This window comes from Atta colombica, unplaced genomic scaffold (genome assembly GCF_001594045.1).
Source record: "Atta colombica isolate Treedump-2 unplaced genomic scaffold, Acol1.0 scaffold107, whole genome shotgun sequence".
NCBI classification, from domain to species: Eukaryota; Metazoa; Arthropoda; class Insecta; order Hymenoptera; family Formicidae; genus Atta; species Atta colombica.
Window position 1 is genome coordinate 2,868,603 of NW_017259192.1, and position 15,264 is coordinate 2,883,866.

The following is a 15,264-nucleotide window of genomic DNA, read 5'->3' on the forward strand; positions in this document are numbered from 1 at the left end:
AAGATCTAGCTTCAACCGTATTAGACCTTTTTCTAGTATTAAAATGTATTAAATTTATGGGATCATAAATCTCATTTTATATGAAAAATTTTTAAATTTACAAAATGATAGCTATTTGAAATTAAGAGTCAATTTTCACGAATTTTTTTCGCTTTCAACCTGTTCAAAGAACCTGTTCTGAAATAATTATTTTGGAAAATTTATGACATAATAATTTTTATGGCCCATAAAAATTATTTAATTATTTATTTTTCGTAGGAAAAAAACTTCATGTCAATCGGATGATTGGTTGAAGTTGTACTTTTTCCGCCAGTTTGAAAAACGAATTCGAGAAAAACGCGGTTAAAGTTTTATTTTATAATAACTTTGTATTAATATATTTTGCAACTTAATTTAATTAGCGATTCCTAGCATATAAATCAATTTCTTTTCTTGTTTGAAGCAAATTTTGCTGCATTGAGCCCTTCTTCTTTCGATTCTTGCTTGTTTTGCGCGTAATACCTTGATTGATGCAAAATCCAGTTCAACAAATCGTAAATTGCTTTAAAATTTTGAATATTGCAAAATCCTTTTACAGGCATATTCTACACACTTTAGAGATGCAAAAAGTGTAAAAAAAAAAATCAACTTTTTTTACCCTCCAAAGTAGAATCTCCCCATAAGGTACTAATTCGATTCTGTGATTGACTTATGACATTGTACTCAAAATGACTTAAAAATATTTACATAAAAACTGACTATGACTGGCTTAAATATAAAACGAATTACAACTATATATCTAATTATAACCCTCGTTTTTAAATGCTTAATCAACAGCGACAGTACATGTAATGTGAACTCTTAGCTGATAATGTTGGATTTTAAAAGTACAATCGATTTTTATATTGTAAATTTTAAAAGATAAATTTTAATCTATAAAAATAATAAATAAAATACAATTAAATTGTTATGATAATAAAAACTGTTGTTAAAGCTTTTACAAGTTTAAAAATTTTTTTGCATTTTTATAGAGTCCAGAACAATATAAAAATTTGTATTGAAATTCGAAGATTCAGTTTGTGGACAAAGAGTGAAAAAAATGCCGGTGGAAAGTTAATAACAATTACTTTCGATAGTTCATTCGCACATACGCGAAAAAAGTCTCTTTCTTTCCGTTTCCAAAAATGTGTACATGTTCATGTTTGAAATAGTGAAAATATGAAAAGAAAAAAAGATAGACAATGGATGCGTTTAGCCTATTTTGTGGAATATTAATTGATTTGTAAAACTGATCGCCAGGTTATATTTTATTGTAAATGGAAAGAGACAATTTTAAATAATAAAAAAAGAAAAAGACTATATTTTTTGCTTCTATCGTATATGGAAGAATTTAGAGTCACCATTCTTTTTCCTACGAATGCGCTCTGAATGCGCATACAAATACAAAGTAATTGAAATATAACCAGCGTAATGACTTAAACGATCCTTTTCCATTTAATCGTACGGAAGAGTATGCGTAAATTCCAATGCACGTCTCGGGACACATGAAGCATCGTGTCGCCGTAAATGGCGGTATTCACTGAAGTATTCCAAGTATCTCTCCGAGCCAGTAGAAGCAGTCGATCTTTTACGGTAGATCACGTTGGAATGTGCACACGCGGCGATTTCCGACATTGCAGTGTTAAGGGTCGAGCGCGCACTAATCGTCTTATTGGCTGATCCAATGTTCCCGTTTCTACCGAACGTCCCGCACAAAGCGATCCAGCGTAGGAAGTCGAGAAGTGTCGCGATAGGTACAAACACACGAACTCGCGTATAGACAACGGGTGATGCGGGCGGCTGAATGGCCCGTGGGATGGAGAGAGAACGGCGAAGAGGTTGGTAGTTCACATGCCAGAGAATCGCTAATAGCGCGTCGTATCTTGCTTCAATGTATCCTGATACAACGCGCCGTAATACTAACCGCATACTAATAGGACCCTTTGACGAAAAGCTAACATCTCTCAGCGGATAAACTACGTTGCAATTCCGGTCGAGCCACTCCCAGCCTTCTCGCCGGCGTGGTGTGACGAGGTGGACCTCTTCCTGTATCTCCACTGGCACCTACGGTCAACCATTCGGAATCGATTGCCTGGAGTGGTCCACTCTCCTCAATGGATTCGTAATAGATTCTGCCAGCAACACAGAACAACAAACGAAGAACATCCGTCATTCTCGAGCCGAAGATCGGCATTACGCTCGGATTCCGCGACAGGTAGCCGGCTATCATTCGTAGGGAATCAAGAAATTTTTACTAGCAGTTTATAAACTTATATGAGAGGAACAAAACTTACAGAATTTTTTTCCTAGGTTTTACTTCTCTCTTGTGTAAGTTACTAAATCTTAAATCTTCGGAAAGTTATTAAGGTATACCTTATTGAAACCCGAGTTATTTACTTTGAGAGTTCTAAACGTCGCAAGATCGATCGTCGCCGATTTGTCACGATTCGTACGTACAACTGTATTGGACTTCTTTTCCCGTTGAGTTCCAGCATCCAGACTAAAAAGGACCGATTACTTCTTTTTTAGTTAACGGCGAATGTCGCTATGTGCCAAGTAGCAATCGATTTGGAGGCTGTTAAGAGTCATGATTACTACAGCGAGAACGAACATTGGAAGGACGCCGTGCTTCCGAGTACGACACAAATGGATGGTAAAACGTTTCCACTACCCGCGCAGAGAATCCTGATGAAGTCGAAGAGAGTAAGAGTAAGTATGGAAGCTGATGTAGAGTATGCAAGATGGCCTATCGTGGATATTTCGTATGCGATTGAAAATTGTAGCAAGCTGTACGCGCTTCTGACTTGTTTGGTACCGAACTCAAGAATACTCGGATATGCAAATTCCGATGAATCTACCACGAGCATTCTCGACCGTTGTGTTTTTCGTGTTACATTTCTCATTTCTCGTAGTTTCTTCAGGAGATGGACTTTATATTCTCTTATATATACCTAATATTTTCCCTGAAATATTATTTGTTCCTGAAGTCTGATCAGATTTATTCTCTCTCTCTCTCTCTCTCTCTCTCTCTCTCGCCTTTCTCTTTTCGATATTTTTATATTTTCTTAAAATCTTCTTGATTCAACAAACTAATATTCGAAAACTAATAATGAGTAACTCAGAAGATTTATAATAAACTGTCTGTTTTAATATACATAAGAAATGCTTTTTAACGTTACTGTCATAATAATCATAATAAATTATGATCATTCTTATATATTTTTCTCATGAACTAATATTTAAACTAATATGAAACAGTTTGGAATAAAAATCTTGCACCTTTTCATCTCCAGCGAAAGCATGTTGTATAATTTCATGCATGAAAAAAAATATATTTATACGAGAAACTTTATTTTACATGGCGCGAAACATGGTAACTAGCTAAATTGTAAACTAGATTCAGTATTTTTTATGGTTGAAGACATGCCTGCGGTTGACGCCGAATACGTAGTGCACAGTTGGCGAGAAGGGCATAGAAACGGCACGTATTCGGTGTGCTGCATTAACGTGATTCCAGTATAATCACGCGCGATACATTTGTAATAATGAATGAATTCGACGAGAGAATAGCAGTTTCCGTCGTTATTCATAAGCGCACGTTTCTCGTTGAAACAAAGTCCGTTGTTTTTGTCTGACAAAAATAATCTCGTGTTTCATATAAAATGCATGTTACCGCAAAATTCACATTTAGCATTATGATATTGGATTACGTTTTTAACAATCGCATTTCTTCCACACAAAAGCAATAAATATCTAAATTCAACGAAAAACTATAGTCATGAGCGTTGATTCAGCTTTTTAACAAAAACAAGATTCAGACGTACATGAAATAGTTACAAGTATAGTTTATTTTTTTGACTATCCACTGAAATATGTGTTATTAAAATATGAATTGTCTAGTCAAAAGATTTAACACGATAAAGAATATGTGTGTGTGGGGTCCTGTTATTTTACCAGAATCAAAAGTTTATGCTTGCTAAAATAATTTATTTAACTAACAATAGAAACATTTATATCACATAAATCTATTGAATTATTTCAATAAAATGGTATACATAATTCTTTTTTTCCTCTATTAAAATATTCTTTAAATAATTATTATAATTAATATGTTACATATAATGATACATCTATACGAGAAAAATTTCTTAAATGAATCATGTAATTGTTAAACAATAATAACCGTAGCAAGGATAATAAGGATGATAGAAATAATTTTTTTATAATCGTGTGATTTTGTTATCAATGGTAAACAGCTTCACAACGAAAATAATGAAGTATCATTCGGATAATCAGGCTAAGCATTACAATTCAAATCTGTTGCATTTGAAATCGTTCTGCATTCGGTGTAAATATATCTATATGAGAGTACATCATACGTGCGAGAAACAACAGCGATTTCCGGCAGCTTCATTCAGCGGATTGAGGAGGGTGGAGCAACGCGGGGATCAAAAAATCTGTTTTGTCCTGCGGGATCGATCGGCCGGAACGCATGGCCTGACACAATCGCAGACGGCCGGATGCGAACGAGCCGAAATATGGCAAAGGACTAAAACTGCGATTACACGCGGGATGACGGGCGCGAGGTCGAGAGTTTCGCGACGCGGATAATCGAGCGCGCGCATTCTAGCGACGCAACGCTATGCAACACGATGCGACGCGACGCGACGCGACGTATGCACCGACGAGTCGATAGGATTACCTGGCCGTCGACACGACAAAACCGACTATCGGCCGTGGCTGTCAGCACGTCAGTCAAGCTTTACTTCGCCGCGTTATTGTCCGTTTATTAATTTATGACCACGGTCCATGCGATTGTTTATAACGTAAATGCTTCGACGTCCCCGCATATGCAGGTGAGCCGTTCAGCCTAACGTCAAGCGGCCGATTAATTCTATTATAAATTATTTCGAGAGCCTTATTATTAAAGAGATCTATCAACAATTCAGTTTGGCGAAATCCGAAACAGCATCGTCGAGAATCAAGCGCAAAAGAAAACTTGAAAGAAGCAGTGACGTTTTACGCCACATATACAGAGTGGTAGTTAAGTTTTCTAAAAGATCTTAAGGTGATTCCTTACACTAAAACAAGACAAAAATATGATTACATGTCCAAAACAGTTTTCAAAGATACAAAGTGTCAGAGTTGAAGGAAAAATTTTTTTTCCAAAAATTTCGGAAACCACTCAGATTATTTCAATAAAACTATGTTTAAAGTTTTATCAAAATAACTCTAATGATTTTTTATTTAAATTTTTGGAAAAAATGAAATTTTTACTTCATTTATGATATCTATATCTTTGAAATGGAATCGTTTCGAACATGTATCTTATGAAAACTGTATTCTCTAATTCCTTTCTTTCCTTTAGTAAAATATTGTTTTAAGTTTAAGATTTTTATGCGACAAAAATTTCTTAGAAAGTTTTTATCTTGATTTAGTGTGAAGAATCATCCCTTAAAATCTTTCAGAATATTTAACTATATCACTCTGTATATAGAAACAGCGAAAAAAATCGTGAAAAAAATTTGAATAAATATGCGAGTGAAAGATCTAAATAAAAAAGATTTAATATTTTTATTACGATATGCGGCTGACACGCATGAATCGGCAGATGAATCCCACGAGAAATGAAATAAGACGCACGCGTCCGAAAAAGAACTGAACTGGTTTACTGCATTATGATAATGACGTTGCATTCACGCGGGCAAATATTCCCCAGTGAAAAGACGTGACTGGTTGATCGGGCTGGTCGGTTGCATCATCGCCGAGTGATCGTTAAACGCATCATCGACCGTGTGACAAACGGCCAGCGGTTCGTCAGCCGTGTGCGCAACCGCGTATAATTAATGCAAGCGATCCATTCGTCAATCGGACGCGATATCCATCTACGCGTTGCTAATGAATTCCACGATCATCGTCTAGTCGCTTCGACGCGTGTTCCAACAGCAGGCACGATGGATTCTCTCGTTTGAAAGACGGTTGCATGCATAGTTGGTTGCAGAGTATTTTTCTGCTTCAGAATTATTCTTTAGATTATAATTTGTTTCAATATTTATTTTTTCGATATTGATTGTCTAAATATTTATTTTAAGTGTTTTATAAAAATTTATTAATACAAATAAATGAAATATATTCAAGATGGATCTTGATGCCTGATGTTTACACGAATTTTTTACAATTTCCAGTTTAAGCAAATTGTGCTAATTATTTGTCGGTCTTGAAATAATCTTAAGCTGATATTCATATTCGATTCTTATTTTAAGACCGTCTTAAGTAACGTCTTGAAATGCTAATACAGCTCTCTGATTGGTTTATAACATCTTAAAACTGTACTTAAAACGATCTTGAATATAAGATCCGACCAAGAATACTGGCCTTAGACTGAAACCGGAGTATGTAATATCACAAATTAAATTGACAAGTAATTTAATATTTCTGATGTTAAATAAATATCTTTAAAGCATCATAAATAAATAAAAAAAAAATTCATTATTTAAGAAAAAAATTTATTTTGTTATAAAAATTTATTTTGTTATAAAAATTTATTATGTTAGCATATTCAGTAAGTAAATCTAAAGATAAGACAACTCGTTGATCAATTCGTCATTCCAACAGGAATATCATTATCGCAGCTTTGGTGAATTATTAGAAATTGTTACGTCTATCACATGAAAGTCTTCAGTTGAAACGTTAAGCGTGAAAGACGACGCCTCGTCGGCTGTTCAATTTCTTTGCGGCCTGTCTTGTTACGATACTACACAGTACATACATACTTTATAGCATCACGATAAATTACCATGAAGTCAGTAATTATTTTTGCGTATGTGAGTAACGAAGACTCTACTTGGTTCGTTGTAACTTGCTGAGTGTTGCGATAAAATTTATGAGCCTATTAAAAATTTCCGGCTAATGTTCTTCGAGACGCAGAAATTTTTTCAACCACATAATTTCTCAATGAATACGCAATAAAGTATATAATACCGAGCTGATATTTATTATATCGTTGTCCAATCCAAAATATTGACTTCATTAATAATGTTGTAAATGTCACGTGATAAAAAGAGCAACTTAACAATCATATAAAACTAAATACAAATGATTTAATCACTTGTATTTATCTGTAATATAGAAATATAATATTAATGTTAAGTGTATTTTTAATTTCCTTAATATCTTATAATGAGTTTTGAAATTATTAATTGATTGATTTGTTTCTATAATTGGAACTGTTTTTGTTTTATTATTTTCTATTTTAAGTTCGCATCTCCAGACCATTCTAATTTAAAAGAATAATAGACGAGCACTTGGCACTTGAAAAATGCTATTTTCGATTCCTGTTATTTACAGCGATGGAACTCCAATTAAATTCGCAAAAAGCTTCGTCGAATTGATCGTTATTTCCAAGCAATTAATTTTATAGTCGCCGCAAATTAGTACTACATCTAGATTGGACAATAATTAATTGGTATGTCAAACTTCGTACAATGGTAGATGTTTGATAAAATTTTTAAAATTTTATGTGTACACGGTAAAAAACATTATGTATTAATATTGGAAACGGTCTGTTCTTGTTAACTATTTGTGTTAAATTTCTCAGTATATTTGAGTGTTAATTTAACATAACGTGATTATTTTAATATTTTGTGTTAAATTGATATTCAACATTTCTTAGTGTTAAAATAATACAATTTATGAGTAAGTGAACAAATAACACAAAAATGTATTTTGAAACGTAAATTCTATCTAAATGAAATACAATCACAATAATAAAATATCTGTGTTATTTTCTAATATATTTATCATATATTAAATAAATACCAAATTTGGACCGTTTATGACATACGAAATGTGTTATATTCGATATAAATTTTCCAACAGTATAAAAGACTATCACTCTTGTGGCTACCTGTCTTGATTGACATTTTAAAAATTAGAAAGTTTTGTAATTTGTAAAAAAAATGTTTTTTTTATGCTATATAATCTCGAAAATCATTTACAGCAGCCCTGTAAATATCATTATTAGTAATTCGTTTGATTTACGGTAACTTGCGGTTTTCTCATGAGAGAGTCCAATAGTATTAGATCGTATTGTATTATTATGAAGCCGAGCCACAGTACCGAGTATGCGGATACGGTCCGTGGATGTGTATTCATTCGCAAAAACGAGCGTGCTTATCGCGGCAGTGAGAGGAGAGAGCAATTTCATGAGTTCGGTGCCTTGGTTACTCGCGCGTGTACGAAAACAGTCGATGGTCATGGTGCAATAATGGAATTTAATAATGCGATATGCGTTCTCTCTCTCTCTCTCTCTCTCTCTCTTTCTTTCTCTAATATCTCGGTACTCTCTCCTCTTTCCTTTTATCCTCATCGTCTTTCAGTTTCTCCTCCTCGCAAACGATGCGGCGCGGCACGTTGAGCAAGTGCACGAGCATGTCGGGCCAAGCGCATTCAGTGGCTCGGTTCGCCGGTTAATTAGCCATTAAATATCAAGCAGCCAGCACGAGACTGCACGCAGATGGTATTTCGGATCAGTTAGAGTAGTTAGCAATGGGCAATTACGGATAATAAACAGACTGCGCGACTGCGGCAGCGTACGGCGCGCGTGGCGTGTTGTACGAATGGTCCGGAAAGCCGAGTTACGTTTGTACGATGCAGAGATGCATAAAAATCGAAATATCATAAAATATAATGGATTTCCGATGTCTGGAAAATTGATATGTTCTCTTTAGATTTTTGATACGAGAGTTAAGATCATCGAAAATTGAAGAAAATTTAAATAACTAAAATCCTAACATTAAAAAACTTAAAATTAAACGTATAAAATAAAAAAAGAATAGCCTCTTCGAGAGAAAAGTATTTATTTCGCGTTGACAATCCAATTTTAGATCGACTGTGTTTTGAATCTGATATATCTGTATATGTCATATTTCTTCGTGCAAAACGAATATTGAGCGCGTCACAAAAATACTACGCTTCATGAACATGGAAATTCGGCATCGAGAATACATTCGTGATAATCATTTTATATTCATTTCAAGGTAGATTAATTAATCGGCACGCCCAAAATATCGAACCAACTGGATAAACCATTAGCATTAATATTTCATTATTCCCTCATCCTACTCGGGTGTTATCTGACTATCTAGATTGAATCCAGTTAAATAAAATCGTCCTACTATTTCATGCTTTCTCGAATTTGCTCTATTCGTGTTCGATGTCGAACGTTACTGATCGCGATTTGAGAGTGATCGATCGCGCCGCGCTGGGTTGTTCTTATTGTAACAAGTCTAGCGTTCAAATGAAATTACAATTTTATAATAATCGTATACATCTCATTTACAATTAAGAATTTAGAACATTTAATAACGAGAAATTAAATTATGTATTTAGAATAAGTGATTAATATGTAATAGTTATGATTATTATATTGTATTATATATATCTAATAAATAATAGAACAATTAGAATAATTAGATGGAGAATCAAATATTACAATCTTCATTTTAGAATTTTAAAATGTAAATCTTCTCTCTAATTAACTTTAATTTATTTTACTGAGTGACATGCCTCCATATAAACATTGCATTATTTTTCTTGCAATCGTGTTCGTTCATTTTTATTTTACGCTTTACACGTTAATGAGCAGAATTGCTTTTAACATAATTTACATATTATTTACTTCACTTGAATGAGACCATATTTACGGATAAAAAAAATTGATATACCTACATATATAAAACACGCATATTAGACGGTCTTGTTACCTTTGATAGGTTGCCTGAGGTCCACCTGGTGTCATGGCAGTAGTTGTGTTTTGTGTTGCGAGTGCGAGTTTCTGCTGTCGATGTTGGAGCATCTGCCGGCTGAAGACCCCATATCCGAAGCCATAGATTTCGTCTTCCTCCTTGTCGCTGAGGCAGCTCGAGGGCTGCACAAAAATGGAGATCGTTCGTTCTTTTCCTTTATCTATAGAGGTAGTGGAGTTTTGCTTGCGAAGCAGTATTGGCTACTATTTATGTTGTAAATGGAAGAAGACAGGAACGATATTAAGAATTCGTTATATAAAAAAGTTATATATAAAAGTAATGTTGTGCTGCAGAATTTTATGAGGAAAAAGATGACATGATCGGACGTGAAAATCAATCTAATCGAGGTTGAAAAAGAAACGACAAATCTAAAGATCTAATTATGTAGAATGTTTCCATTTAATTATAAATCTGTATCCAATTTCAAATAGTAAAAAGTAATTATTATTGTCGATTACAAGATTGTGAAGTCCCACACAAATAATAAAAATATATATATATAAATAATAAATATGTAAAGAAATTTTTATTATATTTTCCATTTAATTTTATATAAAATTTATATTAGAATTTTTAATTTAAGACCTACTAAAATACTTGTAATGCAATAAATTCAAATTAAAAAGATAATTTAATTAAATTTTTGATAGAGTCGATATTTTATATTATCATTACACTAAATTCGCTAAAAATATTTATAAAGAGAAGTGTATAACATAATTATATAATATTTACAAATTTATCCATTGTGCCATGCATTCATTTTTACAAAGTTAACTTTTTCTTTTATTTTCAATATTTACGAGATCGTTGTTGTATCTAATTTAAAAAATATTAAAAATATTAAAAAATTAATGACCAATCGTTTTCGTGCTTAATCAAAACGTGAAATATTCTGAAAAGAATGACTTTTATATTAATTTTCCAAATCGACACATCATCGATCTTTGAAGCAATCTGACCTTAATAGTCAATCGATTACTTGCGTTTGAAAACTCGATTAGCCGCGGGGAGAAAGACTGAGTAACGAACAATAACCGATTTAAGCTGGGATCGATAGGGTCTACATGGTTAATCGCCTTAAAGCACTTTGGAAAGTTACTCATGGAAGAACCACGAGCCCACAAACGCAAAGTGAACTTCCTTCCATGAAGGATTTCCCGTCATGTCTCTCTTTTGTTAAACATATCGTTTAAATGTGTATAAAAGATAGAGACAAATTAGCATATTAAAAAATATTAACTGAACCAACACAATTATATTTCGTATAACAATTTCTCATTATAAGACTTAGGTACTATTACTTGTTACCAATTACTACAATACAAAATTATTTATTATTTTAGATACATATTTATGTACATACATCGTTGCGAAGATTGTTGAAATATAATTTTAGTCTTATGAATACGTTCATATTTCATCGATTGCTTGGTAAATACGCGATTGCCTGCGTCTGACAATTTTCTTCGTGATAAAATTGTCCCCGCCCATCAGAAAAAGAGACAAATCCTCGTATCGAATCAATAGGACGTGTTCTTCTTGCGAGTTCTGTCCCTTCAAAAGCAATTTGGCCAAGTGTCAAGGGAGTAGAGTAATAAGAAGAAATCGCGGCGATAGACAAGCTACTATATGTCACCCTATAACCACATTATGCCATCCGCGGAAGCAATAAAAGAAGAGAACGCCAGGAAGGGGCAAATAAAAGCGAATATGAGAGATTTGCTCACCGAGTATTTTCCGGGCACGTAAATGGGCTGTGAATGACTGGTGGTGAGCTGGGTGTTGGGCATTCGTGCGGAAGCGTTTGTTTCTCGCCGGCGTAGTTCCTCGAGCGGCTCAAGAACATCCCCGTAATGCGTCCTGAAGAGATCTGCATATCTTGAAGCAAGCCCTTCCAAATACCCTCTCTCGCCCTCCTATAACACATAATGTATAACACAAAATAATTACAATATTGTCAAAAAAATTCTACAAATAAAAATGCTTGTGTACATAAGCATATCCATTATTTTCACATGTAACGTAAAATAATAGATATACGATTTCGAATTAACTGTAATTAAATCTGTGAAAGATTTCCATAACGATAGTTGTCAAAAATTAATCGTCGACCTTAAATTTTTTAAAAGCTCGCTATAATCGGCAATAGCTGAATAATAAATACACTTTATTGCAATGTCAAAAATTATTTGCGTGTGCTCAAAATAAATTTGTGTAAAATATGTTATAATTTTCTCATCAGTTGATAAATTAATAAACGATTGTAAATTTTTAAATGCAATCGTCATAAGATCAATTCATATTGGAAATGTGGAGCGCATTTAGATTAATTATTGAGCTATTTATTAATGAAGCCTGACAAAAGCACAGAATTATCCCATATATTGCAAATAATAATAAATGACAGACGTGTTATCTGAATAAATGAGATAACTTTTCGAAATAATCAGATATACATTGTCACAATCGTAACATAGGAATAAATTTTGTTTTTACTACATGAATATTAATTTTTTTTTAGTATACATGCAATCTATTAAATATTAAATCTGTTTTTTTTTTTGGCAGATGATTCGCATATTTCTTATATATATGCACAATTTAAAGTAAAAGAAAACATTAAAAGAATACGTAAGTAAAAATATAAGTGTTAAAGACAGCGTTATATTTTTATACGATATAATTTTTAATATTGACGATGTTACATTAAAGATCAATTTCTAAACAAGTAAACTGATATTCTCGAGAAAACGTCTTTACGTATAAAAAATGTATGTATACACATTCGCCCTGTTTTCTCGAATTGAGCCAGGTCGGTACAGTAGTGTATGATTCAACGAGGTAAGCGCATGGGCGGACATAAGGGGAAGGGAAAGCGAAACGTCTAGGAAAGGACATATGGTTCAGGAAAGAAGCGGACAACGGGAAGTAGGTAGAAGAAAGTCGAGGATAAGGATCGGTGTCACATTAATATTTCAGGATTCCACTTCCGCCGACTCTTGATTCGACTCTCGGCTCGTAGTAACCATGGAAGAGCTGTGTCCCTTTTATGGGCGCGAGGAGGAAGTGGAGGCGGAATAGAGAGGAGCAAGGAGTTGGTGGGCGTAGGGAGGATCATGAAACGGGAACGCTTTGTCTGGCGCGAATCGCCTCCTATTTACACTTTAAGCGGCCTCTATCCATCCTCCACATCCGCCGCTGCCGCCGCCACCGCTGTCGTCTCTCCGCTAGGTGCCGGCAAACGATATTCCACGGCTACCATCGCGGTCGTCTCTCCCGGATTTAAATCCCATTTGTAAATATTCCCTTCGTGGTTGTGAGTGAATTACGTGGGAATTATGCCCGACGCGAAGAAGCGGTTCATCTTCCGCGCGCTCCCGCTCCAATTTCGCAAAAGGCGCCGACAGGTTTCACGCAGACTTCGTGACAAAGTCTTCGCGCTATACGTTTAATTTCTCGATGGTGAGACGGCAAAATAAAAAAGATATCTCTCTTGCATGCGACGTATAACAGAATGTAAGATGTATATTGTACACGAATACTTTTTATTGATAATACTAAGCAAGTGAGTGACAAAACAGCTATGAAAATCGTTTTTTACGATTGTGTCTTAATAAAATCGGTTCGTCGAGTTCAGCAGGACATTTTAGCGATTTTATTTCACATAATTCGTCATAATAATTTACGTTTTTTAGAACGCGACTCACGTGAAATAGAATACAATGCAAAAATAGAAAATGCGAACGAAAAACGCATATACGTAATTAATCCTCTGGGATATGTGACGTACGACATACATTTCAACAATTCGGTAGCCATTTTCAAAATTATATCGCAACTGTTGCTAGATATGCGGCTCCATTTCGCTAAAAGAATTCACCACGCGCTCGACATCACATTGTGTGGTATTAGTAGAGTAAATTGCACGAAAAAATATACAGAATATTCCGTACTAAATTACACATATTATACGCATATAAGTAACTAAAATAAATAAATCTAACTTGTATTCAAATAAAGGCAAATAGTAAAAGCTCGAATATAATAGGCGTATTATATTATATTTTTTTTTTATGACAATTTAATTGAATCACTAAAATCTCACTTTACATCTATAATTTGCGTCAGATTTCAAAATAGAATTGTGTTCGTAATTTTATATATTCTATATTTTGATTAATATTTCATTTTAATATATATTTCACACGATGTATTCTTCAAATGCTTTTCCTATACAAAATCATGAACAATTCTACTCTGAATTCTGATATAAGCTACTGATCTAAAATAGATATTATATTGTGTCTGTTGCATAAAAGGTGCAATTTCGTGCAATGGAAAGGAAAGCTGGCTTTTTACCTTTACTTCAATCACAATCAAAGCAATGTTCAAAAATTGTTTGCTCCATTTTCTTTTCATAGAACGTTCTGGCTTTAAGTTTAAGAAATACAATCGTTTATTTTTGCTAATTTTTAATTCATTTTATTATACAATAATAAAAATGGATTACGAAAATGAGAATACATCGAATATGTAAAAGAATACACTCATAGCAGCTGCAGCTGCAGCAAAGATTTGGAGGCGACGTATAGTTGCAATTACTAATATAAAATTATTAAAAAAAAAAAAGGAATTGAATAGCACCCATTTCTAAAAAATCATAGCGAACATGGTTTTTCCTTTGCTTCAAAGTTAATCTTGGAAGATATACGATTCTATGAATATAACATGACATGAATATGACATGTCATATCTTGATATCACATGTCATGTATTTCAGCGATGTTCGCTATTAGTGGAATAATATCGAACTTTGAGTGTAACTTCGTTATATACAAAAATTAATGGAGTGGGGGTAAAATACTTTTATTAGCTATATGAAATGGAACCTAAACACGATACTATAAAAAAAACTTATAAAATTATTTTTAGTAATGTAACTATTTTTATGTATTAGTAGCTAGTTTCTAAGAGAGAGAGAAAGAGAGAGAGAGAGAGAGAGAGAATCCTAATCATAGAATTCTATTCAAAAGGCACATCTGTTTTCATTCTCTATGCTGTATGTAAAGATTTTTGAAAAAATCCTTATTGCATTTTTACAGGAAATATCTACACTGAAAGAAAAGATTGACTGCTGTAGCAAATTAGATGGTAAATATATAGCATACCATTTTTAATTGGTTGCAGCAGCTAACTTTTGGCTACAGCTAATTTTTGGTTGCAGCAATAATTTTTGTTGCGTTAGCCTATCCGTGAGTATAAAATTTCAATAGGCTAATACAATCAAAAATTGGTTGCTGCAACCAATTAAAAATGCTGTGCCATATTCAGCCAATCTTTTCTTTCAGTTTATGAAATCCATCATATATATCGATTATATGTATATATGTATAAAAAGAGTTCAATTATGTATAAATATATATATATATATATATAT

At 33.5% G+C, this 15,264-nt stretch overlaps 1 protein-coding gene across 1 annotated transcript in view; it reads right to left on the bottom strand.

Annotated features, from left to right (window-relative positions):
- Positions 1-15,264, bottom strand: part of LOC108693126 (SAM and SH3 domain-containing protein 1-like) — a 365,179-nt gene that overhangs the window by 72,855 nt on the left and 277,060 nt on the right. The window contains exons 2-3 of the mRNA XM_018201876.1: positions 11,555-11,743; positions 9,783-9,946 (exon numbers count right to left, since the gene is read on the bottom strand). Coding sequence (XP_018057365.1) covers positions 9,783-9,946; positions 11,555-11,743 — 353 coding nt within the window. The remainder of the gene's footprint in view (positions 1-9,782; positions 9,947-11,554; positions 11,744-15,264) is intronic.